The sequence below is a fragment of the Salvelinus alpinus genome, chromosome 13 (genome assembly GCF_045679555.1).
Source record: "Salvelinus alpinus chromosome 13, SLU_Salpinus.1, whole genome shotgun sequence".
NCBI classification, from domain to species: domain Eukaryota; kingdom Metazoa; phylum Chordata; class Actinopteri; order Salmoniformes; family Salmonidae; genus Salvelinus; species Salvelinus alpinus.
In genome coordinates this window covers 12,028,822-12,056,636 of record NC_092098.1, presented here as the reverse complement: position 1 = coordinate 12,056,636, position 27,815 = coordinate 12,028,822, and the positions used below count along the sequence as shown (strand labels likewise).

Below are 27,815 nucleotides of genomic sequence, written 5' to 3'. Positions count from 1 at the left end.
GCTAGTTTCAGTTTGTCAAAATATATTGTTGCAAAAGGTAGCTAGCAAGCAAGAGATAGGTTACTATGTAGCCAACTTAACGCTGTCTGGTCAGATCGGCGCTACATTGTAACCAGGTCAGTGATAGAGAGATCAGTAGCAGTCTGTCTGTCGTAATAGGAAACAACAACATCCTCTTTATTGGCACAGTTCGTTAGCTAGCTAGAGATTGACGACAACTGGTTGATTATTACAGTGATAGTTATATTTGGTAGATGGTGATAGTATTTGCCCTTCAGTACAAGTGTACAAGTAAAGCCTTGCTTTGTGATTTCTGACTCAGACGATCATCATTGTCGTGTAGTTGAAATCAATGTGTGCCTGAAGATTAGGCGGAACAGCAGGATGTCTAGGGGATTTAGTGCAGCAATGATATTGTTTAGAAAACACAACAACACAACCATGATCACAATACATACAAAAGCCCCCAAATGAAATCGTATAAGGCGCATCTTTTCTTTTTCTCTGACTATACATCACATCTGGTGCGTCTTAGGTTATAGAACACACATACGAATATTGCTAAATCGGTTTATTTAATTTGAAGAGTAGCCAAATAAATATTTGATATGTCTGGGGACGGCTCGGATAGTAGTAGTAGCAGCGATGACTCCGATACAGGGATCCGGAGAAAAGCCTGCACTGTCAAACATGAGATTACCAATGGTAAGTAACCATCAACGTAACTAGCGCTTTGCCTGATTAATCAGACTGCTACACAATGGAATTGGTATACAGTCTGAAACATAGGAGTACAAAATAGTGGAATGTCCCTTACAAGCCAGACTGTTTAGTGCAATTACATTTGAACTTACTCTACTGCTTGTCTGTAAGGTTGGTCCTTCAGCTGCTCTACATTTTAGACAAAGTATCAATCAAGTTTATCAAGTTTATTTTATATAGCCCTTCCTACATCAGCTAATATCTCGAAGTGCTGTACAGAAACCCAGCCTAAAACCCCAAACAGCAAGCAATGCAGGTGTAGAAGCACGGTGGCTGGGAAAAACTCCCTAGAAAGGCCAAAACCTAGGAAGAAACCTAGAGAGGAACCAGGCTATGAGGGGTGGCCAGTCCTCTTCTGGCTGTTTCCCGGGTGGAGATTATATCCACAGGAAAGTATTGTTTATACAACTTTTTAGACTAGAGCACCAGTACTGTAGTTTAAATTTCTATCACCTGGCACATGCACAAAACCACAAACACCCGTGAGACTTTGGTTAGTATGCATGCATGCACTTCTGTCTTGTGCACGTGTTTGCTTATGACCGAAGGCACATCTTGATCACCACACAGACCTGGGTTGCGAAGTCAGTTTAATAATACTTTCCTGGGGATATTTTGTCTTACATTTCTAGCAGTTGATAGTCCAACAGTAGAGTAAGTTCAAACGTCATTTTATTAAACATTCTAGCTTTGTAAAGAACATGTCCACGATTTTGCACTCCTGTTTGACTGCATACCAATTCAGTTGTGTAGCACAGTCTGATTAATCAGGCAATCTAGCTCTGCACTGTTTCATAATTGATTATTTGAATCTGCCAAAGGATTTCAAGATGTGGTACACATTGGGTAAATATTGCCTTCTGTAATTTAGCTATTGTACTAGGGCTCTATGTAAGCTGTTTGGAGTTAAAAGTGATTGTTTGGAGTTTCTGTAATTCTGTGTGGATCAATATCTGTTTCCTGACACAATTGCATCCTGACCTTGACTGACACAGCAATAGCAGAAGTAGTAGTGTATGTTCAAGCTGTGTTCAGTTGTCTTCAGGTGCAGATTGATGTGCTATATTTTGGTGAGTGGTGGTGTCTCAGGGAACCATGACACCTGGGAACACAGCCATGGACGAATAGAAGCAGACCGTCAATCATGTTTGTTGTGTTGTCACAAAATATTCAGTTTACTGTGTGTGTGTGTGTGTGTGTGTGTGTGTGTGTGTGTGTGTGTGTGTGTGTGTGTGTGTGTGTGTGTGTGTGTGTGTGTGTGTGTGTGTGTGTGTGTGTGTGTGTGTGTGTGTGTGTGTGTGTGTGTGTGTGTGTGTGTGTGTGAACATCTTGGCCATGTTCTGTTATAATCTCCACCCGGCACAGCCAGAAGAGGACTGGCCACCCCTCATAGCCTGGTTCCTCTCTAGGTTTCTTCCTAGGTTTTGGCCTTTCTAGGGAGTTTTTCCCAGCCACCGTGCTTCTACACCTGCATTGCTTGCTGTTTGGGGTTTTAGGCTGGGTTTCTGTACAGCACTTCGAGATATTAGCTGATGTACGAAGGGCTATATAAAATAAACTTGATTGATTGATTGATTGTGTATGTGTGCCTGCCTGCGCGAACGTGTGTTGTGTGCGTGCAAACACTAATACTGTACTCTCCCCCCGCCAGCGAACCTCACAGGCCATTCTGAGAGAGTGGGCATGGAGAACTTCGAGCTTCTCAAAGTCTTGGGCACAGGAGGTGAGGCTCACTGCTCCGATCTTGGGTCGATTGCTTATAAACTGACTATACCAAACATTAGAAATGCCTTCCTAATATTGAGTTGCACTCCAAGCCCCCCGAAAGCGTTCCACAAGGGATGCTGGCCCATGTTGACTCTAATACTTCCCACAGTTGTGTCAAGCTGGCTGGATGTTCTTTAGTTGGTGGACCGTTCTTGATATACACGGGAAACTGTTGAGTGTGAAAAACCCAGCAGTGTTGTAGTTCTTGACACAAACCGGTGTGCCTGGCACCTACAAGCATACCCCGTTCAAAGGGACTTAAATCTTTTGTCTTGCCCATTCACCGTCTGAATGGCACAGATACACAATCCATGTCTCAAAGCTTAAACATCCTTCTTTAACCCGTCTCCTCCCCTTCCTCTACACTGATTTGAAGTGAATTTAACAAGTGACATCAATAAGGGATCATAGCTTTAACCTGGATTCACCTGGTCAGTCTGTCATGGGAAGAGCAGGTGTTCATAATGTTTTTTTATACTCAGTGTATATATTTATACTTTTTAAATTGAACCTTTATTTAATTAGGCAAGTCAGTTAAGCTCAAATTCTTATTTACAATGACGGCCTACCCCGGCCAAACCCAGACGACGCTGGGCAAATTGTGCACCGTCCTATGGGACCCCCAATCACGGCCAGATGTGATACAGCCTGGATTCGAACCAGGGACTGTAGTGACGCCTCTTTTACTGAGATGCAGTGCCTTAGACCACTTTACCAATCGGGATAGCGCCATAGTATTATTGGAGACCTGGATAACTTAATTTTGCTGTCTGTTTTTTTGTGGAACATTTAGAATGAAAAGTTAAGGTTGTAAATGTGGTGGGTGGTAGGATGGGTGGTAGGGGCTCCAATCAAATGTGATAAATGTTTCCAACCTTTCCTCTCTGTCTCTGTCTAGCCTACGGGAAAGTGTTTCTGGTCAGAAAGAACAGTGGTCACGATGAAGGGAAGCTGTATGCCATGAAGGTGAGTCTCTGTATCGTCTTTGACATTGGTCCAAAGACAACCCAAAGCGTTGACATTGTCTGATGTGGGGAGAATTCATGGACGGGTTGACCTACCTGTTGATGATAACGTCTCAGGTGCTGAAGAAAGCAGCCATTGTTCAGAAGGCGAAGACAGCGGAGCACACGCGTACAGAGAGACAGGTGCTGGAGCACATCCGCCAGTCCCCGTTCCTGGTCACACTGCACTACGCCTTCCAGACCCAGACCAAGCTCCATCTCATCCTGGGTGAGCGCTGGATCAAACAAACCTATACGTGGAACTCTCTGACTATGACTGTGGAAGTGCTGAAACTGTGTCTCTGTGTGTGTATACTGGGTTTCTGCCTGTGTGTGTGTTTTTTTTGCTTGTCTATTCAAGTGTTATCTGTATCTGTCTGTGTATAGACTATGTGAGCGGAGGGGAGATGTTCACACACTTGTACCAGCGGGATCACTTCTCTGAGGAAGAGGTGCGGATCTACATCGGGGAGATTATCCTGGCTCTGGAGCACCTCCACAAGGTATGTTATCGAGCCTTTCTGTCCTTTACGTAACCTTGCTGATATCCCATTCCTTAATTGTATCTGTGGTCCTCTTACATGATCAAATTTAGGCTGGATACTTTGCTCTTATCTGTTCATGTTATGTTATCCTGTGTATGTAACTTCTTGCTCGGTATGATGTGTACAGCTAGGCATCGTGTACCGGGACATAAAGTTGGAGAACATCCTATTGGACAGCGAGGGACATTTGGTGCTGACAGATTTTGGGCTCAGCAAAGAGTTCCTGGAGGAGGAGGTAAGACAAAAAGGAAGACCTTTTTCATTGATGCCTATATTTGTGTGGATGCAATCTGTGCATCCATCCATGCATATATTCTTGTCCCTACAGACTGAGACGTGTGTTTTATTTCCCCCCACTACAGAAGGAAAGGACGTATTCGTTCTGTGGCACCATAGAGTACATGGCTCCAGAGATCATCAGGGGGAAGTCTGGTCATGGAAAGGTAAGAGTTAACCCATCATCCGGAGCATGGCTATGAGCTACGGCGGTTCATTAGACATCAATTACTGTAGAACACAAATGTATTTTTTTCATTCTTCCTTTTGACCCTTTTCTACTGCTCACCTCAGTCGGTAGATTGGTGGAGTTTGGGTATCCTGATGTTTGAATTGCTGACGGGGGCGTCCCCATTCACACTGGAGGGGGAGAGGAACTCCCAGAGTGAGGTGTCCAAGTGAGTGCTGTGTGTCATCCACCCCTCCTCACACACACACCATGGTTCCATCCAACTCTTTCATCATTGCCCGTGGCCCCCGGCTACTTATCAAAATAATGACATCTATTGCAACGGTGGCTTCTTTCTCCCTCTCTTTATCTCGCTGTCTGAATACAATAACAAATAAATGAGTTGTGCTGCGTCCTATGTGTAACATAAAGCCTGCAGCCTAATTAGACATTCTGGTAAGCTGTTTCTTTTCAATCATGTTCTGTATGGCCATAATGGTTGTCTTGTAATGAGGGCTGTGTTCACACAGTGCCTTCAGCAAGTATTCATACGCCTTATTCCACATTTTGTAGTGTTACAGCCTGAATTCAAAATGGATTTCTCTCCCATCTACACACACTACCCCATAATGATCAAGTCAAAGCATGTTTAGACATTTTTGCACATTTTATTGAAAATGAAATGCAGAAATATCTCATTTACATACAGTACCAGTCAAAAGTTGACACACTTACTCATTGAAGGGTTTTTCTTTCTTTTACTGTTTTCTACATTGTAGAATATTAGTGAAGACATCAAAACTATGAAATAACACATATGGAATCATGTAGTAACCAAATGTATTTTATATTTCAGATTCTTCTAAGTAGACCCTTTGCCTTGATGACAGCTTTGAACACTCTTGGCATTCTCTCAACCAGCTTCATGCGGTACTCACCTAGAATGCATTTCAATTAACAGTTGTGCCTTGTTAAAAGTTAATTTGTGGAATTTCTTTCCTTAATGCGTTTGAGCCAATCATTTGTTGTGACAAGGTAAGGGTGGTATACAGAAGATAGACGTATTTGGTAAAAGACCAAGTTCATATTAGGGCAAGAACAGCTCAAATAAGCAAAGAGAAACGACACTCCATCATTACTTTAAGACATGAAGGTCAGTCAATCTAGAACATTTCAAGAACTTTGAATGTTTCTTCAAGTGCAGTCGCAAAAACCATCAAGAGCTATGATGACTGCCACAGGAAAGGAAGACCCAGAGTTACCTCTGCTGCAGAGGATACGTTCATTAGAGTTACCAGCCTCAGAAATTGCAGCCCAATTAAATGCTTCAGAGTTCAAGTAACAGACACATCTCAACATCAACTGTTCAGAGGAGACTGCGTGAATCAGGCCTTCATGGTTGAATTGCTTCAAAGAAACCACTACTAATGTACACCAATAAGAAGAAGAGACTTGGGCCAAGAAACACGAGCAATGGACATTAGACCGTGGAAATCTGTCCTTTGGTCTAATGAGTCCAAATTAGAGATTTTTAGTTCCAACCGCCGTGTCTTTGTGAGATGTAGACTAAGTGAGCGGATGATCTCTGCATGTGTGGTTCCCACCGTGAAGCATAAAGGAGGAGGTGTGAGTGTGCTTTGCTGGTAACACTGTCTGTGATTTTTTAAATTCAAGGCACACTTAACCAGCATGGCCACCACAGCATTCTGCTGCGATACTCCTTCCCATCTGGTTTGTACTTAGTCCCACTATAATTTGTTTTTCAATAGGACAATGACCCAACACACGTCTAGGCTGTGTAAGGGCTATTTGACCAAGAAGGAGAGTGATGGAGTACTGCATCAGATGACCTGGCCTCCACAATCTCCCGACCTCAACTCAATTGTGATAGTTTGTGATGAGTTGGACCGAATAGTGAAGGAAAAGCAGCCAACGAGTACTCAGCATATGTGGGAACTCCTTCAAGACTGTTGGAAAGCGTTCCAGGTGAAGCTGGTTGAGAGAATGCCAAGAGTGTGCAAAGCTGTCATAAAGGGTGGCTACTTTGAAGAATCTAAAATCTAAAATATATTTTGATTTGTTTAACACTTTTTTGGTTACTACATGATTCCATATGTGTTGATAGTTTTTATGTCTTCACTATTATTCTACAATGTAGAACATAGTAAAAATAAACACCCTTGAGTGAGTAGGTGTGTCCAAACTTTAGACTGGTACTGTAAGTATTCACACCCCTGAGTCAATATTTTGTAGAAGCACCATTGGCGACAATTACAGCTTTAAGGACGTCTTGGGTTTGTCTGTATCAGCTTTGCACATATGGATTTAGGGATTGTCTTCCATTCTTCCTTGCAGATTTTCTCAAGCGCTGTTGTTAGATTGAGAGCGGCAGTAAACTGCAATCTTCAAGCCTTTCCTCAGATTTTCAATGTGATTCAAGTAGGGTTGCACATTTTGGAGGATATTCAGAGGTGGAGACTTTCCTTGGAAATTAATGGGAATATATGGGAATTAACGGAAATATATGCAAATTAATATTAATACCATATAAATGTACATGTTTTTTGCATTGAATATATTTACCATATCATATGGAGCCAAACATAAACCTTTTACCTTATAAGTAGACATAATTGCAAATGATTAAATACTTCCAATAGAAATAAAGAAAACAATTTAGTTACGAATTGAACTTTAATTAAATGAGTTGACTCTTCACATGGGAGCTTTTCACTGAACAACAAAAGGGAATATTGAATGATCCCAATGATCCATCGCATCTCCCAAAAACGTTTTCAACATACACTATTGTTCAAAAGTTTGGGGTCACTTAGAAATGTCCTTTTGTTATTTAAAGAAAAGCAAAAAATGTTTGCCCATTTTTAAAATGACATAAAATTGATCAGAAATACAATGTAGACATTGTAAATGACTTGTAGCTGGAAACGGCAGATTTTTAATGGAATATCTACATAGGCGTACAGAGGCCCATTATCAGCAACCATCACGCCTGTGTTCCAATGGCAAATTGTGTTAGCTAATCCAAGTTTATCATTTTAAAAGGCTAATTGATCATTAGAGAACCCTTTTGCAATTATGTTAGCATAGCTGAAAACTGTTGTCCTGATTAAAGAAGCAATAAAACTGGCCTTCTTTAGACTAATTGAGTATCTGCAGCATCAGCATTTTTGGGTTCGATTACATGCTCAGAATGGCCAGAAACAAAGACCTTTCTTCTGAAACTCGTCAGTCTGTTCTTGTTCTGAGAAATGAAGGCTATTCCATGTGAGAAATTGCCAAGAAACTGAAGATCTCGTACAATGTTGTGTGCTACTCCCTTCACAGAACAGCGCAAACTGGCTATAACCAGAATAGAAAGAGGAGTGGGAGGCCCCGGTGCACAACTGAGCAAGAGGACAAGTACATTAGAGTGTCTAGTTTGAGAAACAGACGCCTCACAAGTCCTCAACTGGCAGCTTTATTAAATAGTACCCGCAAAACACCAGTCTCAACGTCATCAGTGAAGAGGCGACTCCGGGATGCTGGCCTCCTAGGCAGAGTTCCTCTGTCCAGTGTCTCTGTTCTTTTGCCCATCTTAATCTTTTCTTTTTATTGGCCAGCCTGAGATATGGCTTTTTCTTTGCAATTCTGCCTAGAAGGCCAGCATCCCGGAGACTCCTCTTCACTGTTGACGTTGAAACTGGTGTTTTGCGGGTACAATTTAATGAAGCTGCCAGTTGACCAACCCACTCAAGTGACACACCCCTCCAGTAAGCCAGTGACTCAGCCCCCGTAATAGGGTTAGAGGCAGAGAATCCCAGTGGAGAGAGGGGAACCGGCCAGGCAGAGACAACAAGGGTGGTTCATCGCTCCAGTGCCTTTCCGTTCACCTTCACACCCCCGGGCCAGACTACACTCAATCATAGGACCTACTGAAGAGATGAGTCTTCAATAAAGACTTAAAGGTCGAGACTGAATCGGCGTCTCTCACATGGATAGGTAGGCCATTCCATAAAAATGGAGCTCTATAGGAGAAAGCCCTGCCTCCAGGTGTTTTCTTAGAAATTCTAGGGACAATAAGGAGGCCTGCGTCTTGTGACCATAGCGTATGTGTAGGTATGTACGGCAGGACCAAATTGGGAAGATGGATATGAGCAAGCCCATGTAATGCTTTGTAAGTTAGCAGTAAAACCTTGACATCAGCCCTAGCCTTAACAGGAAGCCAGTGTAGAGAGGCTAGCACTGGAGTAATATGATAATTTTGGGGGGTTTTAGTCAAGATTCTAGCAGCCATGTTTAGCACTAGCTGAAGTTTATTTAGTGCTTTATCCGGGTAGCCGGAAAATAGAGCATTGCAGTAGTCTAATCTAGAAGTGACAAGAGCATGGATACATTTTTCTGCATCATTTTTAGACAAAGTTTCTGATTTTTGCAATGTTATGTACAGTTGAAGTCGGAAGTTTACATACACTTAGGTTGGAGTCATTAAAACTCGTTTTTCAACCACTCCACAAATTTCTTGTTAACAAACTAATGTTTTGTCAAGTCGGTTAGGGCATCTACTTTGTGCACGACACAAGTAATTTTCCCAACAATTGTTTACAGACAGATTATTTAAGTTATAATTCACTGTATCACAATTCCAGTGGGTCAGAAGTTTACATACACTAAGTTGACTGTGCCTTTAAACAGCTTGGAAAATTCCAGAAAATTATGTCATGGCTTTAGAAGCTTCTGATAGGCTAATTGACATAATTTGAGTCAATTGTAGGTGTACCTGTGGATGTATTTCAAGGCCTACCTTCAAACTCAGTGCTTCTTTGCTTGACATCATGGGAAAATCAAAAGAAATCAGCAAAAAAATAATTGTAGACCTCCACAAGTCTGGTTCATCCTTGGGAGCAATTTCCAAACGCCTGAAGGTACCACGTTCATCTGTACAAACAATAGTACGGCCTAGGACGCCTGTAAACAGTAGCTATAAAAAGTGATTGCGTAGGCTGCATAGATTTCATGACTAGAAGCTCAAAAGATGAAAACGCAGTGTTTTTTAAAGTTTTATTGGGAAAACAAAAATGACATTTGGTTTCGTAAATGTTATCAACACCTTTGCCTTTGCGGGATGCGTGGGGGATATGGTCGCTAGTGTAACCAGGAGGAGAGGCCTCATTTAACACAGTAAATTCATCAGGCTTAAGCCATGTTTCAGTCAGGCCAATCACATCAAGATTATGATCAGTGATAAGTTAATTGACTATAACTGCCTTGGCAGTGAGGGATCTAACATTTAAGTAGCCCTATTTTGAGATGTGAGGTATCACAATCTCTTTCAATAATGACCGGATTGGAGGAGGTCTTTATTCCAGTGAGATTGTTAAGGCGAACACCGCCATGTTTAGTTTTGCCTAACCTAGATTGAGGCACAGACACGGTCTCAATGGGGATTGCTGAGCTGACTACACTGATTGTGCGAGTGGCAGACTCCACTAAGCTGGCAGGCTGGCTAACAGTCTGCTGTATGGCCTGCACCTGATCTCATTGTGGAGCTAGAGGAGTTAGAGCCCTCTCTATGTTCGTAGATAAGATGAGAGCACCCCTCCAGCTAGGATAGAGTCCGTCACTCCTCAGCAGGCCAGGCTTGGTCCTGTTTGCGGTTGAGTCCCAGAAAGAGGGCCAATTATCTACAAATTCTATCTTTTGGGAGGGGCATAAAACAGTTTTCCACCAGCGATTGAGTTGTGAGACTGTGTTGTAGAGCTCATCACTCCCCCTAACTGGGAGGGGGCCAGAGACAATTACTCAATGCCGACATCTTTCTAGCTGATTTACACGCTGAAGCTATGTTGCGCTTGGTGACCTCTGACTGTTTCATCCTAACATCGTTGGTCCCGACGTGGATAACAATATCCCTGTACTCTCTACACTCACCAGTTTTAGCCTTAGCCAGCACCATCTTCAGATTAGCCTTAACTTCGGTAGCTCTGCCCCCTGGTAAACAGTGTATGATTGCTGGATGATTATTTTTAAGTCTAATACTGCTGGTAATGGAGTCGGCCTCTGACTCCGACTCGTTGCTTAATGGGGAGAACTGATTGAAAGTTTATTTCGGCTGAATGAGCGACACCGGTTGAGCATTCCTACAGGTCATTTGCACTTTGAAGCAGGCTCTCATCAAGGACTTGCCTGTATTTGACTTCTTTCATTGTTCCTTCTCTCCTTACCAGTCTTGCTTCACGGTAGGGATGGTGTTAGATGGGTGATGAGCTGTGCCTAGTTTTCTCCAGACATGGCGCTTTGCATTCTGTCCAAAGAGTAACATTTTTGTCTCATTAGACCGCAGAATCTTATGCCTTATGATCTGTCTTTCACTTGCCTTTTTGCAAACTCCAGGCATGCCGTCAGGCTTTTTTTCTCAGGAGTGGCTTCTGTCTGGCAACTTTCCCTTAACGCCCAGTTTTGTGAAGTGCTGTAGAGACTGTTGTCCTGGTAGGTTCTCCAATTTCAACCAAGGAACTCTGTAGTTCTGTCAGAATTGTCATTGGGTTCTTTGTCACCTCCCTGACCGACGTCCTTCTTGCCCTGATGCTCAGTTTGGTCGGACGGTCAGCTCTAGGCAGAGTCTGGGTAGTTCCGTATGTTTTCCAAGGAGATCACTGTGCTCTTGGAAATGTTCAACACTCTAGAAATGGTTTTAAACCCTTCGCCAGATATGCCTCGTCACAATTGGGGATCTACGGACAGTTCCTTGGACTGCTCTGATATACACTGTCAACTGTGGGACTTTATATAGACAGGTGGGTTTCTTTCTAAATCATGTCCAAACAGTTGTTGGCCACAGGTGGACTCCAATCAAGTTGTAGTGACATCTTAAAGATGTTCAAAGGAAATGAGATGTACCTGAGATCAATTTGGAGTCTCAGCAAAGGGATAATTTAAAAAAAAAAAATTCTGCATTTCATTTTCACTTTGTCATTGTGGGGTATTGTGTGTAGATGGTTATTGAATCCATTTTGAATCAGGCTGTAACAACAAAATATGGAGTAAGTCAAGGGCTATGAATACTTTCTGAAGGCACTGAAGGCAAAGTGATTGCTCTTCCCTGTTTCTTTTCTTCGGCCCGCCCCCTCCTGCCCTCCTCTCAGGCGTATCTTACGCTGCGAGCCGCCATTCCCCTCTATGATCGGAGTCGTGGCTCAGGACCTGCTGAGGAAGCTATTGGTTAAAGACCCCCACAAGAGACTAGGCTCGGGGCCACGAGGGGCCGAGGACATCAAGAGTCATGCCTTCTTCAAGGTGCTCCTCTTCTCTCCTGCCGCTCTCTGTCTCTAGGCCCATCTCCTTCTCTCTCTCCCAACATGCTCACACACATACACACACACACACACACACACACACACTCTGCTCACCATTCTCCTCCAATTGCTCTATATTCATAGGGTCTCAGTTGGTCAGACCTTGCTGAGAAGAAGGTAGTCAGCCCATTCAAACCAGAGATCAGGAGCGAGCTGGATACAGGGAACTTTGCTGAGGAGTTCACTGGCATGAATCCTGTCTATTCTCCAGCCAGCACCCCACCAAGCACTGACCGCCTGTTCCAGGTACGTTAAATACACATTGTGTGCTTCCACTGTCACAGAAAAACACCCTACATACACAAGACTCTTGTCTTCCATTTCAGGGCTACTCCTTCGTTGCTCCCTCCATTCTGTTCAACAAGAACGTGGTGATGGGTGACTTCATGGAGGGCCAGATGGGAGCAGACCGGCCAGGCTCAGCCACTGTTCGTCGCAGTGCTATGTTAGCGGTATGGAACTAGTCCTCTCATGGCCTCAGGATAGACAAGAGGTTCGGTGAATGTATCGGTGTTAATGTTGGCACTTCCTTTAATTTTTTATTTAGTCTTAGTCATTTTGTATAAAATATCATTGTCTTAGTCACATTTTTGTCATTTGAATAATTATTTAGTCTAGTTATTGTCAAAATGATAAACAGTGGGCCGTTTTAGTCAACTAAATCCTTTAATTTTAGTCACTTATTCATTTTTTTGTGCCTCATTAACCTATAGTAAACACAAATCACTGTCTTCCATGCGCACAAACATACATAGCCTTGTCCTACCGACATATTTTTCTGCACAACATCCTATCGCATGATTCTCTACCCAACAGCCAAGTTGGCAGAAGAACACATTACTCTGCAGCAGATAAAAATCCCACCCCTTGACATACTGTAGCTATACTGTAATGAAAGTTCTGTCATCAGTAGTGGTCTGACAGGTTGCTGCAACCTATCTAGCTAGGATTATCAATCTGTTATCGGAGTTATCAGATGTCTCTTGAAGTTGGTAGAATTTTATTCCCTGTCGACTTGTGGGTGCGAACGCTGTGGAAACGTTGCATTCGGTCTTGTTTGAATTGACAAGATGGCTCCAAACATCGCCCCTTTTTCTACCGGGAGCTTGTACCACCGGGAGAGTAGCCACGGCGTGTGCCTTATTTGCAGCAATGATTTGTGTTGCCAGATTGGATAACGGTTGCCGGGCAGAGAGGTGAATCATGAATGACCTGAGCATGGTATTTATTTCCCACCAATAACAGAATTGCAACATTGCATTGAGAAAGCCTTTACAATTCTGCTAATGTCATGTTTTTGATTGAACAAAACAAATAACACTAAAAAGCTCTCAATCTCTGTACAAATGTTTTTTCCAGTTCATTTACTAGTCATATTTTAGTCACAGAGATAATTTCATCTCGTTTTCATCAACCGAAATGGGGGGGGGAAACATTTTTTTTTTTTTCTGGGTCTATTCAGTCAGTTATTGTGTCGTCAATTGCCACTGGAAAATAGGCATTTGACAAATCACTATCACTGGAATGTATCCAGAGAGGGTCTTATGTACAACACTGTTTGACATGAGCTCAACCTGTGCTTCATTAGTAAAAAAAAAATCTATGTGCAACATTTTCACATTTAGCAAGGGTAGGATTTGGACATTTCCTGCAGTGGAGCACATTTTGACACATTTCACAGTTTCCTGTGTAGTTTGTACTTGACTTCCCTCTCTTGTCCTCTGCAGGACTCGACGTTCTTCCAGCTGTATGAGCTGTGCCTGCAGGGGGCGCCCCTGGGCGAGGGCAGCTTCTCTGTGTGCAGGAAGTGTCGACACCACCAGAGCGGCCATGAGTACGCCGTCAAGATCATCAGCCGCAGGTGAGCCGGGCGTGGCGCTGGCTGAGAGACTGTCACGCACTAATGCAATGTGTCATTGTTACACCAGCATGATGAATTACACACTTCACGCTGCTGTGTTTTAATATATTCTATTCCAATGCATTACCATACCTGTTTGGTGCACTGAGGTGGTTTGTGTTGTTGACCTTTAGTGCATGAATGCCTTTGAACTCTGTCTGTCTGTCTCTCTGGCTGTCTGTCTCTCTGTCTCCTGTGTCACTCTCTGTCTCGTTAGAATGGAAGTAAACACTCAGAGGGAGATTGCTGCCCTCAGGCAGTGTGAGGCTCACCCCAACATTGTCAAACTGCACGAGGTCTACACTGATCAGGTACACAATGATGGTAGAAATGCCATCAGCAGACACACACTCAAGCACTGACAAAACTGTCAGGTGTTCTTTCTCTTCTCATTGGCTGTGTTTACTTACAAGGTGGCAGGACTCGAATCACAATAATGTTTGACATTTGGGGAATATATTGGGAAACTTAAGCAATCATGCAGCAATAAACAATTTTCTCATCACAGACACAACCTTAATCTTCTCTCTCTCTCTCTCTTCTCCCATCTCCATCTCAATCACCCCTGTCTCTTCCTCCCTCTCTCAGTTCCATACATACCTGGTGATGGAGCTGCTGTGTGGGGGGGAGCTGCTGGAGAGGATCAAGAGGAAGAAATTGTTTGGGGAGGCAGAGGCCAGTCAGCTTCTCAGGAGCCTGGTGTCAGCTGTCGGCTTCATGCACGAGGCTGGAGTGGTGCACAGAGACCTCAAACCAGAGGTGGGCCAACAGACTGACTCACAGAGAGGGAGTCTGAATATATTCTAGAATCTATAGAAATATATGGCCAGGAAGAAGTCACACATTGAAATAGCTGCAATATTACACCGACCACATTTTGCAGGCAGTGAGTGTAATGAGATCAAGGTGTTTAGCAATGCTGTAAAAACCACTAAGCATGGCCTATTTTATTTTGTTGGTTCAGGGTGAAATAAATTGACATTTGTTGCTCCATTACATCAGCCAATGAATGTAACCTTCTGTTGACGCCGTTGGTCCTGCACTACCCACTCACTGCTCTCGCTCTCTCTCCGCCTGGCAGAATGTGCTGTTTGCAGACGAGGGGGAGGACTCGGTGCTCAAGGTGATAGATTTTGGTTTTGCCCGGCTGTGCCCTGCGGGCAGTGCACCCCTGCAGACTCCCTGCTTTACACTGCAGTACGCGGCTCCTGAGCTCTTCCACAGCACCGGTTACGACCAGGCCTGCGACCTCTGGAGCCTTGGGGTCATCCTGGTACTTACACTACTAACTGACTCTGTAATGTGTCATTAGTAAAACGAATTATCGTTATGTTATTGATGATGTTTGTGTTTTTCTCTGGCAGTACACCATGCTGTCAGGACAGGTGCCCTTTCAGAGTGAGCAGCAGCAGCGGGCGGGGATGACCTCATCTTATGCTGCCGACATCATGCATAAGATTAAAGAGGGTGACTTCTCATTGGCTGGAGAGGCTTGGAAGGGTGTATCAGACGAGGCTAAAGAGCTTGTGAAAGGTGTGTTGTGCATCCCTCCTTATTCACTCATTGACATTGAGGCAATTCATAATTTTTTCCATCTGTTCACTACATACAGAAAAGTGTTCAGACCCCTTGACTTTTTCATCATTTTGTTATGTTACAACCTTATTCTAAAATGGATTAAAAACATTTTTTTTTAATGAAATCCTCAGCAATCTACACACAATGACAAAGCGAAATTAGGTTTTCAGAGATTTCTACAGAAGTATTCAGACCTTTTGCTATGAGACTCAAAATTGAGCTCAGGTGCGTCCTGTTTCCATAAATCATCCTTGAGATGTTTCTACAACTTGATTGGAGTCCACCTGTGGTAAATTCAATTGATTCGACATGATTTGCAAAGGCACACACCTGTCTATATAAGGTCCCACAGTTGACAGTGCATGTCAGAGCAAAAATGAGGAGTCGTCCGTAGAGCTCTTAGACAGGATTGTGACGAGGCACAGATCTGGGGAAGGTTACCAAAAAAATTCTGCAGCATTGAAGGTACCCAAAAACACAGTGGCCTCCATCATTCTTAAATGGAAGAAGTTAGGAGCCACCAAGACTCTTCCTAGAGCTGGCCGCCCGGCCAAATTGAGCAATTGGGGGAGAAGGGCCTGGTCAGTGAGGTGATCAAGAACCTGATGGTCACTGACAGAGATGGGAGAACCTTCCAGATGGACAACCATCTCTGCAGCACTCCACCAATCAGGCCTTTATGGTAGAGTGGCCAGACGGAAGCCGCCACTCAGGCACCATAAGAACTCTGACCATGAGAAACAAGATTCTCTGGTCTGATGAGACCACGATTCAACTCTTTGGTCTGAATGCCAAGCGTCACATCTGGAGGAAACCTGGCATCATCCCTACGGTGAAGCGTGGTGGTGGCAGCATCATGCTCTGGGGGTGTTTTTCAGCGGCAGGGACTGGGAGACTAGTCAGGATCAAGGCAAAGATGAATGGAGCAAAGTACAGAGATGCTTGATAAAAACCTGCTCCAGAGAGCTCAGGACCTCAGACTGGGGTGAAGGTTCACCTTCCAACGGGACAATGCAGGAGTGGCTTCGGGACAAGTCTCTGAATGTCCTTGAGTGACCCAGCCAGAGCCCGGACTTGAACCCGATTGAACATCTTTGGCGAGACCTGAAAATAGCTGTGCAGTGACGCTCCCCATCCAACCTGACAGAGCTTGAGAGGATCTGCAGAGAAGGATGGGAGAAACACTCCCAAATACAGATGTGCCAAGCTTGTAGTGTCATACCCAAGAAGACTCGAGGATGTAATTGCTGCCAAAGGTGCTTCAACAAAGTACTGAGTAAAGGGTCTGAAATACTAATGTAAATGTGATATTTCTGTTTTCAATTTAGAATAAATTAGCAAAAATGTCTACTTGTTTTTGCTTTGTCATTAGGGGGTATTGTGTGTAGATGTATTTATTTATTTATTACATTTTAGGATAAGGTTGTAACCTAACAATGTGGAAAAAGTCAAGGAGTCTAAATACTTTCTGAAGGCACATATATATATATATATATATACAGTGGGGAGAACAAGTATTTGATACACTGCCGATTTTGCAGGTTTTCCTACTTACAAAGCATGTAGAGGTCTGTAATTTTTATCATAGGTACACTTCAACTGTGAGAGACGGAATCTAAAACAAAAATCCAGAAGATCACATTGTATGATTTTTAAGTAATTCATTTGCATTTTATTGCATGACATAAGTATTTGATCACCTACCAACCAGTAAGAATTCCAGCTCTCACAGACCTGTTAGTTTTTCTTTAAGAAGCCCTCCTGTTCTCCACTCATTACCTGTATTAACTGCACCTGTTTGAACTCGTTACCTGTATAAAAGACACCTGTCCACACACTCAATCAAACAGACTCCAACCTCTCCACAATGGCCAAGACCAGAGAGCTGTGTAAGGACATCAGGGATAAAATTGTAGACCTGCACAAGGCTGGGATGGGCTACAGGACAATAGGCAAGCAGCTTGGTGAGAAGGCAACAACTGTTGGCGCAATTATTAGAAAATATAAGAAAATAGAAGAAGTTCAAGATGATGGTCAATCACCCTCGGTCTGGGGCTCCATGCAAGATCTCACCTCGTGGGGCATCAATGATCATGAGGAAGGTGAGGGATCAGCCCAGAACTACACGGCAGGACCTGGTCAATGACCTGAAGAGAGCTGGGACCACAGTCTCAAAGAAAACCATTAGTAACACACTACGCCGTCATGGATTTAAATCCTGCAGCGCACACAAGGTCCCCCTGCTCAAGCAGGCGCATGTCCAGGCCCGTCTGAAGTTTGCCAATGACCATCTGGATGATCCAGAGGAGGAATAGGAGAAGGTCATGTGGTCTGATGATTCAAAAATAGAGCTTTTTGGTCTAAACTCCACTCGCCGTGTTTGGAGGAAGAAGAAGGATGAGTACAACCCCAAGAACACCATCCCAACCGTGAAGCATGGAGGTGGAAACATCATTCTTTGGGGATGCTTTTCTGCAAAGGGGACAGGACGACTGCACCGTATTGAGGGGAGGATGGATGGGGCCATGTATTGCGAGATCTTAGCCAACAACCTCCTTCCCTCAGTAAGAGCATTGATGATGGGTCGTGGCTGGGTCTTCCAGCATGACAACGACCCGAAACACACAGCCAGGGCAACTAAGGAGTGGCTCCGTAAGAAGTATCTCAAGGTCCTGGAGTGGCCTAGCCAGTCTCCAGACCTGAACCCAATAGAAAATCTTTGGAGGGAGCTGAAAGTCCGTATTGCCCAGCGACAGCCCCGAAACTTGAAGGATCTGGAGAAGGTCTGTATGGAGGAGTGGGTCAAAATCCCTGCTGCAGTGTGTGCAAACCTGGTCAAGAACTACAGGAAACGTATGATCTCTGTAATTGCAAACAAAGGATTCTGTACCAAATATTAAGTTCTGCTTTTCTGATGTATCAAATACTTATGTCATGCAATAAAATGCTAATTAATTACTTAAAAATCATACAATGTGATTTTCGGGATTTTTGTTTTAGATTCCGTCTCTCACAGTTGAAGTGTACCTATGATAAAAATTACAGACCTCTACATGCTTTTTAAGTAGGAAAATCTGCAAAATCGGCAGTGTATCAAATACTTGTTCTCCCCACTGTGTATATATATATATATATATATATATATATATATATATATATATATATATATATATATACACACACACACACAGTCGTATGAAAAAGTTTGGGCACCCCTGACAATTTCCATTTATAAATAATTGGGTGTTTGGATCAGCAATTTCATTTTGATCTATCAAATAACTGATGGACACAGTAATATTTCAATAGTGAAATTAGGTTTATTGGATTAACAGAAAATGTGCAATATGCATCAAAACAAAATTAGACAGGTGCATAAATTTGGGTACCCCAATAGAAAAATCACATCAATATTTAGTAGAGCCTCCTTTTGCTAAAATAACAGCCTCTAGACGCTTCCCATAGCCTCTAATGAGTGTCTGGATTCTGGATGAAGGTATTTTGGACCATTCCTCCTTACAAAACATCTCCAGTTCAGTTAGGTTTGATGGTTGCCGAGCATGGACAGCCCGCTTCAAATCATCCCACAGATTCTCAATGATATTCAGGTCTGGGGACTGGGATGGCCATTCCAGAACATTGTACTTGTTCCTCTGCATAAATGCCCGGGTAGATTTTGAGCATTGTTTTGGGTCGTCTTGTTGAAATATCCAGCGCCAGCGTAACTTCAACTTTGTGACTGATTCTTCAACATTATTCCCAAGAATCTGCTGATATTGAGTGGAATCCATGCGACCCTCAACTTTAACAAGATTCCCAGTACCGGCACTGGCCACACAGCCCCACAGCATGATGGAACCCCCACCAAATTTGACTGTGGGTAGCAAGTGTTTTTCTTGGAACGCTGTGTTCTTTTGCCGCCATGCATAACGTCCCTTGTTATGACCAAATAACTCAATCTTTGTTTCATCCACAGCACCTTATTCCAAAATGAAGCTGGCTTGTCCAAATGTGCGTTTGCATACCTCAAGCGACTCTGTTTGTGGCGTGTGTGCAGAAAAGGCTTCCCATACAGCTTCTCCTTGTGCAAAGTGCGCTGAATTGTTGAACGATGCACAGTGACACCATCTGCAGCAAGATGATGTTGTAGGTCTTTGGAGGTGGTCTGTGGGCTGTTTTTGACCGTTCTCACCATCCTTCGCCTTTGCCTCTCCGATATTTTACTTGGCCTGCCACTTATGGCCTTAACAAGAACTGTGCCTGTGGTCTTCCATTTCCTCACTATGTTCCTCACAGTGGACACTGACAGCTTAAATCTCTGCGATAGCTTTTCGTAGCCTTCCTCTAAACCATAATGTTGAATAATCTTTGTTTTCAGGTTATTTGAGAGTTGTTTTGAGGCCCCCATGTTGCCACTCTTCAGAGGAGAGTCAGAGAACAACGACTTGCAATTGGTCACCTTAAATACCTTTTCTCATGATTGGATGCACTTGTCTATGAAGTTCAAGGCTTAATGAGCTCACCAAACCAATTGTGTGTTCCAATTATTCAGTGCTAAGTAGTTACAGGTATTCAAATCAACAGAATGACAAGGGTGCCCACATTTTTGCATAGCCTATTTTTCACATCTGATTTAATTTCATACAACTTAATATTGCTACACTAAAAATCTTTGTCTAGACAATACCCCAGTACTCAGCTTTTATTAGAAAATGAATGGCATGCCACTGTGATCATTTTCTGTGACGACAGAGTAAATTATTATGCAGCCTCAGAGGGGTGCCCAAACTTTTTCATACGACTGTATATTTAAAAATAATGAAATCCCTTTATCTGTCACTCCCTTATCGTCTTGTTTTCTCTGCCCCTCCCTACCCTTCCTTACCCCTCCCTGTCCCACCTCTAATTTTTGCTCTCCTTCCCTAAATCTTCTAAACCAACCCCCCTCCCTGTTTGTGTTCAGGGCTGCTGACGGTGGATCCAGAGCGGCGTCTCAAGCTGTCTGCTCTGAGAGAGAACAGCTGGCTGCAGGGCGGGGCCATCGTATCCTCCACCCCCCTCTGCACCCCAGATGTGCTCGAGTCCAGTGGCCCCATCGTCCGCTCCTATGTCAACGCCACCTACAAGGTAATGGAACTCTTAATCTCTTTTTTTTTTTTTTTTACTCAATTCCAGTGCGGGAAAAGTAGTTGCATTCCTTGTGTTCCTTTTAACTTTTTGATTTAATTGTTCCTACTCTCCCTAACCAAATCAAAGTCAATTTGGCATTTGCAGAGTACTGCGTATTGTACAATGAAGTGTTTACTCGCAAGCTCTTCTCTCTAACAGTGCAACATTTATAAAAAAGTATTCAATAAAAAAATATAGTGAAAAAAATATGAGTATTTATACAACGGGTGGGTCTAATCCTGGATGCTCATTGGTTAAAACCGTGTCCCAGCTGTTCCACAAGTTACCACCGGCTAAGGCTATGATGTTGGAATGCCTATCTACTGTTCCATCTCCCTGTGCAATCAATCCACTGTCATCAGCCCAGCCAGGCAATTTATCAACTAGATCTCCACTGTAAAAAATAATCTAGACATTATCTTCCATTTCTTTTAGACTAGCAATTGATTTTCAACAGCAGAGACGTGTATAAACCTTGCCATCTGTCTCTGACTTTTGCAGCAATGTTTCAATATTGAAATTCGATCTCCAGCTGTCCCACACAGTAATGAATGTGTAGGGACCAGACAGACAGGCAGCTTCTCTCAGCCAGTCGAAATCATGAATTGGTATATTGTTTTTATAGTTACAGTACCAGTCAAAAGTTTGGACACACCTACTCACTCAAGGGTTTTTCTTTATTTTTTACTATTTTCTTCATTGTAGAATAATAGTGAAGACATCAAAACTATGAAATAACACATATGGAATCATGTAGTAACCAAAAGAGTGTTTAACAAATCAAAATCTATTTTATATTTGCGATTCTTCAAAGTGGTCACCCTTTGCCTTGATGACAGTGGTAGCCATGCTGGTTAAGTGTGCCTTGAATTCTAAATAAATCACAGACAGTGTCACCAGCAAAGCACCATAACACCTCCTCCTCCATGCTTCACGGTGGGAACTATACATGCAGAGATCATCCGCTCAGCTATTCTGTGTCTCACAAAGACATGGAGGTTGGAACCAAAAATCGCAAATTTGGACTCATCAGATCAAAGGACAGATTTCCACTGTCTAATGTCCATTGCTCATGTTTCTTGACCCAAGCCTCTTCTTCTTATTGGTGTCCTTTAGTAGTGGTTTCTTTGCAGCAATTCGACCATGAAGTCCTGATTCACGCAGTCTCCTCTGAACAGTTGATGTTGAGATGTGTCTGTTACTTGAACTCTGAAGCATTTATTTGGGCTGCAATTTCTGAGGCTGGTAACCCTAATGAACGTATCCTCTGCAGCAGAGGTAACTCTGGGTCTACCTTTTCTGTGGCGGACATCATGAGAGCCAGTTTCATTATAGCGCTTGATGGTTTTTGCGACTGCACTTGAAGAAACTTTCAAAGTTCTTGAAATTTTCCAGATTGACTGACTTTCATGTCTTAAAGTAATGATGGACTGTTGTTTCTCTTTGCTTATTCGAGCTGTTCTTGCCATAATATGGACTTGGTCTTTTACCAAATAGAGCTATCTTCTATATACCCACCCCACCCCTACCATGTCATAACACAACTGATTGGCTCAAACACATTAAGAAGGAAATAAATTCCACAAATTGACTTTAAACAAGGCACACCTGTTAATTGAAATGCTTTCCAAGTGACTACCTCATGAAGCTGGTTGAGAGAATGCCAAGAGTGCGCAAAGCTGTCATCAAGGCAAAGGGTGGCTACTTTGAAGAATCTCAAATATAAAATAGATTTTGATTTGTTTAACACTTTTTTGGTTACTACATGATTCCAAATGTGATATTTCATAGTTTTGATGTCTTCACTATTATTCCACAATGTAGAAAATAGTCAACATTTAAAAACCCTTAAATGAGTAGATGTCCAAACTTCTGACTGGTACTGTATATGCAGAGAAATGTCAATAGAAAAACAGGTCAAATGAAATGCAGCTATTTTGCTGTCTTTCCAACAGTTTGAATCATTGTTAGCTGTGTAGTTGGCTAGCTCCACTAAAGTGTCCTTGCAAAAGAGCCAATTCTTTTCTATGCCAGGCGAAATCGCGCATCATTAGCTCATTGTTATGGATGTATCCAAGTAAATGTCACTTAAGCAGCTTAAAGAAGCGCAAATGGAGAAAATGTTCGATTAATCTGGCTGCAATGTTTGACGTGACTGTTAGCCCCAGTTGGGAACATTTAGAATGAACGACCATAGATGTGGAGTAGAAACTTCAGGACTGGGTCTCTGGCAACCTAACCGATAGAATGAACGACCATAGATGTGGAGTAGAAACTTCAGGACTGGGTCTCTGGCAACCTAACCGATAGAATGAGCTACCAGCCAACTTGGGTATCAACCCTAGATTTGCGTTGGAACTATAACTCATGGAAGGATGAAATAGTATGAATAAATTCATCAAAATAACATTTTTAATGACAAGTATGTCAATCAATATTTGAATGTGTTGGTAACCCATGTAAAAGTGATCATTCCCTCGAAGCTGGTTTTTGGAGGATATATTGACTTAGTCTCAGGCCTAACAACACAATATGACTATAAGATATATTAATATAATAAATGGTATGTGCAATGTAACGACAATAGAGAAATACACTTAGTGGCCAGTTTATTAGGTACACCATCTAGTACTGGGTCGGAGCCCCCTTTGCCTCCAGAACATCCGGAATTCTTCAGGGGAATTGAAACATTGCTCAATTGGTATCAAGGGACCAAACATTCCTCCCACCGTTACACCACCGCCACCAGCCTGTACTGTTGACACTAGGCAGGATGGAGCCATGGACTCATGCTGCTTACGTAAAAATCCTGACTCTGCCATCAGCATGACGCAACAGGAACCCGGATTCGTCAGACCAGGCAATGTGTTTTTTCACTCAATTGTAAAGTTTGTGATTGCGTGCCCACTGGAGATGCTTTTTTTCTCTCGTCTACTGCAATAGCCCATCCATGACAAGGACTGACGAGTTGTGCAGTCTAAGATGCCGTTTGGCACACCACTGTTGTACTGGGCAGTTATTTGCCTGTTTGTGGCCCACCTGTTAGCTTCTTGCCATTCTCTTTTCACCTCTCATCAACGAGCTGTTTTTGCCCACAGAACTGCCGCTGACTCAATGTTTTTTGTTTGTCGCCCGATTCTCGATTAACCCTAGACACTGTCGTGCGTGAAAATCCCAGGTGGCCGGCCGTTTCTGATATACTAGAACTGGCGCACATGGCATCGATGATCATACCACGCTCAGTCGCTTAGGTCAGTCTTTTTGCCCATTCCAACGTTCAATCGATCAGTAACTGAATGCCTTGATGCCTGTCTGCCTGATTTTTATATAGCAAGCCACGGCCACGTGACTCACTGTCTGTAGGAGCGAAGCGTTTTCGTGAACAATGGGGTGTACCTAATAGACTGTCCACTGAGTATATAATGGAGGTGTATGTGCAATGTAATACAATAATATAGCCTACTTATTCTATGTACATCCTCTCCATTAGGCCTTCAACAAGGGGAAGAGGGAGGGCTTCTTTCTGAAGAGTGTCGACAACGCCCCCCTTGCAAAGCGACGCAAGCTCAAGATGACAAGTACAGGTGTGGAGACTCGACGGAGCTCCTCTTCCTCCTCCTCGTCATCTTCCTCGGCTGCCTCTGCCTCTACAACAAACCTAAAAACACAGCCACCACACCAAACTCTGCCCCCGAAGCTAGAAAAGAGCTAGCAGCCGAGGAGGGGAGCAAGAGGAGTGGGAGGAATGGAGTTAGGAGAATAAAGCACATTAATTCAGCTATGACAGATTGGAATACTGGCTCTGAAAGACCAGAGATGATTTGATTTGTTATATCCCCTCTAAGTCCAAAGTCATATAGAATCTCCAAATTCTAAGATCTTATTTATGAACAAACTAAGACTAGTCCAATACTTAAGATGAAACAAAAGGGTTCACGTCCCTGTTTCCTTTGAAAGAATATGCTGAATGGCATTTTGTATTATCGTAATGATGCAAGGACTTTGTATGTATTTATACCAGCTGCAGTACACTGCAGTAGCTTGTCCCATCTCGTACCTTTTCTCAAGAAATGAACTAACGTGTCATTTCTTGAATGGAACAAAGCTTTAGACTATTGTTTTCTAAATTCCGGTCAGAGGCTTTACATCAGTATGGTAAGTTATGGAAGACATTTTCGTCGGCTTTAAGATCATACTTATGAAGTTTTCAGTCACTTTTTTAGCAGGGTGACGATGAGCACGCAGTTGGAGATTATGCTGACGTTTTGCATGTTGTCAGTACCTGAGGTAAGGAGCCCTGTCGTAGAACGTGTCAGAGAAAAGCGGAGTGAGAGAGTCCTAAAGGGGGAAATGCAGAGCCATGAATGAGCACAAGCCATATATACACAGGGAGGTCATGGCCTCTACAACAGAGCACTTATGGATCGATACACAGTGCTCATCGCGTGGCAAAACGGAGAGGCAGTGGTTGGGAGTCTGTTGGAAGTCTCGCTGTTTTTAATGATGTGGTTGAGATTAAGAATGTTGGACAGCTGTTCAAATGAACTTTGACCTTGCGGGATGGTCCCAGTCCATGGGACGCTGTCTTTGTAACCCAATGGTTCTAGTCACATACTGCCAATTTACAGGACCCGTAGAATCATTTCCTTTGGCTTGAGATATCAGCCTTCTATCGACGTTGGTGTCTGTCTGCATAGTTAACTGGTTCGCTGAAGTTCACCTGCGAATCAAATAACGGCATCCATTGTTCTGTATGCATAAGTGTGCTTCATTAACAACCATCATGATTCTGACAGGGAAGACCGGGAGATGGAACACTTGGTGATAGACATTCTGATTTGATACCATAGTCCCATACACAGTGCCCTAAGGCTTATGATGTACATTTCTGAGCAGGGCAACTTTTCATTATATTGTGTGAAGGGCCAAATGAAAAAAATGAATAATTTTTTACTGTGAGTAAATATTGTCACCCTGATTTAGAGGTTAGTGTTTTTGTAGACGTTTAGGTGTTTGATCATTGAATGTCAGTTACACTGATCATTTACTAATCACTTTTTTTACCGGAATATATTGACTGTTGATTTGATTTGTACCTGGATATCACACAAATGTAGTCATTTTAATCAGCGATACTTATTTCAGATTTAAACAGTGCTTATTTTAGTATTTATTACATGTCATGTGTTTTTATAATGCTGTGGTAATGGTTGTCATGTGCGTGTGTGTAAGTGCGGCGTGACTGGTTCTGGGGATTGGATGTGCTCTTCCTTATTAGTCTTCAGGTAAAGTATTATTGCAAGTTACTGTAGTAAATAATTGTTTTGATCACATCTTTTATTAGTTACTCCTAAACATTATTTTGTCGGGAGCTTTTGTCACAATGCTATTGTTTGGCTGTTGATGTCGTGTGTTGTGTTTTTTTAATGTTATGAATTTGACTTTTTTTTATGAGCTACTACCCACTTCATGTTTTGCCGTCCTATTTTGCCCAACATTTTCAATTCTTTCTTCAAAGCATATCATGACGTTGAGATTCCCTATGTCACGATAGCTTGTGATGCTTGGTTTGGGTCAAGAACACTTCATTCTGGAGCAAAATAAATGACTTTTCTCTATCTGCTCGTAGTCTGTGTTCCTAGTCTCAGACATCAATTTAGCATTTAGTATGATGACCATTTTATGTTTTTAAATTCAACGGTCTTGGTATTAATTTTGTGGATCCAGGAAATATGTGTGACATACATTATCAATTGTATTATTGAGAGTTGACAGAAATGGCCTGTAGTATTATTACGCTGCCAGCAGGGGACAGTAGGCTGCTTACCAGTACCAGGCCAACAGGCACAATGAGCCATTGAAAACCAATGGCTATAATGTGACTCATTGTGCCATTAATCAAAACGATCCTTGAGTGGATCATTTGCATAGGAAATTGTGATATATTGAGCATGACACAGATGGAACGCTAAATCAAAACCATTCCATCAATTACAATCTGCAGCCTTGGAAGTGCCCCAAGAGGCCTGAGCCTGCCTTCGGTGGAGAACACACACACTGGAATGGATGAAATGTATACGTGAGCAGATACACCAGCCCTTTCACACAGATACACACAAACTCTTGGCAGACCCGAAAGCCCTGCGAACAGACCACACATACAGACTTCGTCTCGCATTCCTCCACCAAGCTTTTAAATAAGGAACAGTAGAGAAGGGCAGCTCTACCCGAGTCAGTCAATGCAGTGAGGTTGATTTCATGGCAGATGTACCGTCAAAATGTAACTTGCTTTCCGACAACTCCTGTTAAAACTAAAGATGACCTCTGCGCACCATAGGACTCGATGAGGTAACATTCCATCACCAGCATGTACTATATGGAGCCCAAGTAGTTCCTGTCGTAGGGGGTAGAAAGAGCCAAACCAGAAATCATGTGACTGTAGAGGCGAAGAGGGTGTCCGCATGCAAGGTCACTGGTGGTGAGTGCTCATTTGTAACTCCAAGCACTAGTCACATTGACTGATGTGTTGCTGGCGCAGAGGGGAAACAAGGAAGGAATGTGTGTGTGTCTCCATACAGCAAGTGCGGGGTGGCAGTGTCAGTGTCCTTCTGCTTTGGGAGATGGCTTGCTGAATACTGCATTAGCCAGCTGCCACGAGGAGGTAAGAGTGATCCTCTGTGTCTGTCCCTCTACCCCTTTACCGCTCTCCGCCTCTCACTCAATGACATTTACGCAATACACTATTATTGCAACAGTCAAAATCTGAGTAGAGCTGAGACATCGGACTCAGACTGCAGTTTACATAGGCTGCCCAATTCAATTTGTTTTCTTTTTCACTAATTGGTATTTTGACCAATCAGATCAGCTCGGGAAAAATATCTGACGGGAAAAGATCTGTTATTGGTCAAAAGACCAATTAGTGGAAAACATATCAGAATTGGGCTGTCTGTGTAAATGCAGCCACAGCGTGTGGGCACACACACAATTACACCCTCACACATTCGCTCGCTTGCATCTTCCTGTCACTGCAGTGAGAGTCCACTTCGACACTGGCAGTTAAATAGCTTGATAAATAACAAAATGATCGTGCATTGTTTCAAGTGGATACTTTTTAAACATTGATAGATGTTTCCTTTGAACAGCTTTGTTGTTGAGGGCCTTGGATTATTGAACAGTATTGAATATTTATATCATAATTATAGCAGGCCTAGCCTACGCTGGATCCTCTGTGTTCTTTCTACAGTAATTAGAATGTTGATTTGGTTTGTGACTGGTGATTGTTGGAGGTCATTG

General features: G+C 42.9%; 1 protein-coding gene across 2 annotated transcripts; it reads left to right on the top strand.

Annotated features, from left to right (window-relative positions):
• Window positions 1-470: 470 nt before the first annotated feature.
• Window positions 471-26,140, top strand: rps6ka4 (ribosomal protein S6 kinase, polypeptide 4). Of its 2 annotated transcripts, XM_071337960.1 has the most exons (18): window positions 471-705; window positions 2,414-2,485; window positions 3,428-3,495; window positions 3,612-3,762; window positions 3,921-4,036; window positions 4,206-4,313; window positions 4,441-4,521; window positions 4,649-4,752; window positions 11,666-11,816; window positions 11,960-12,121; window positions 12,202-12,327; window positions 13,603-13,736; window positions 13,993-14,086; window positions 14,364-14,534; window positions 14,857-15,048; window positions 15,140-15,308; window positions 20,317-20,480; window positions 24,013-26,140. In XM_071337960.1, exons 1-18 carry the CDS (start codon window positions 609-611, stop codon window positions 24,232-24,234), a joined length of 2,382 nt encoding a protein of 793 aa, XP_071194061.1. In that variant the 5' UTR covers window positions 471-608; the 3' UTR covers window positions 24,235-26,140. The 2 variants fall into 2 exon arrangements, with proteins under 2 accessions (XP_071194061.1, XP_071194062.1); XM_071337961.1 differs by lacking the exons at window positions 471-705; window positions 2,414-2,485; window positions 3,428-3,495; ... (3 more) ...; window positions 4,441-4,521; window positions 4,649-4,752 and adding an exon at window positions 9,311-9,445.
• The last annotated feature ends 1,675 nt before the right edge of the window (window positions 26,141-27,815 follow it).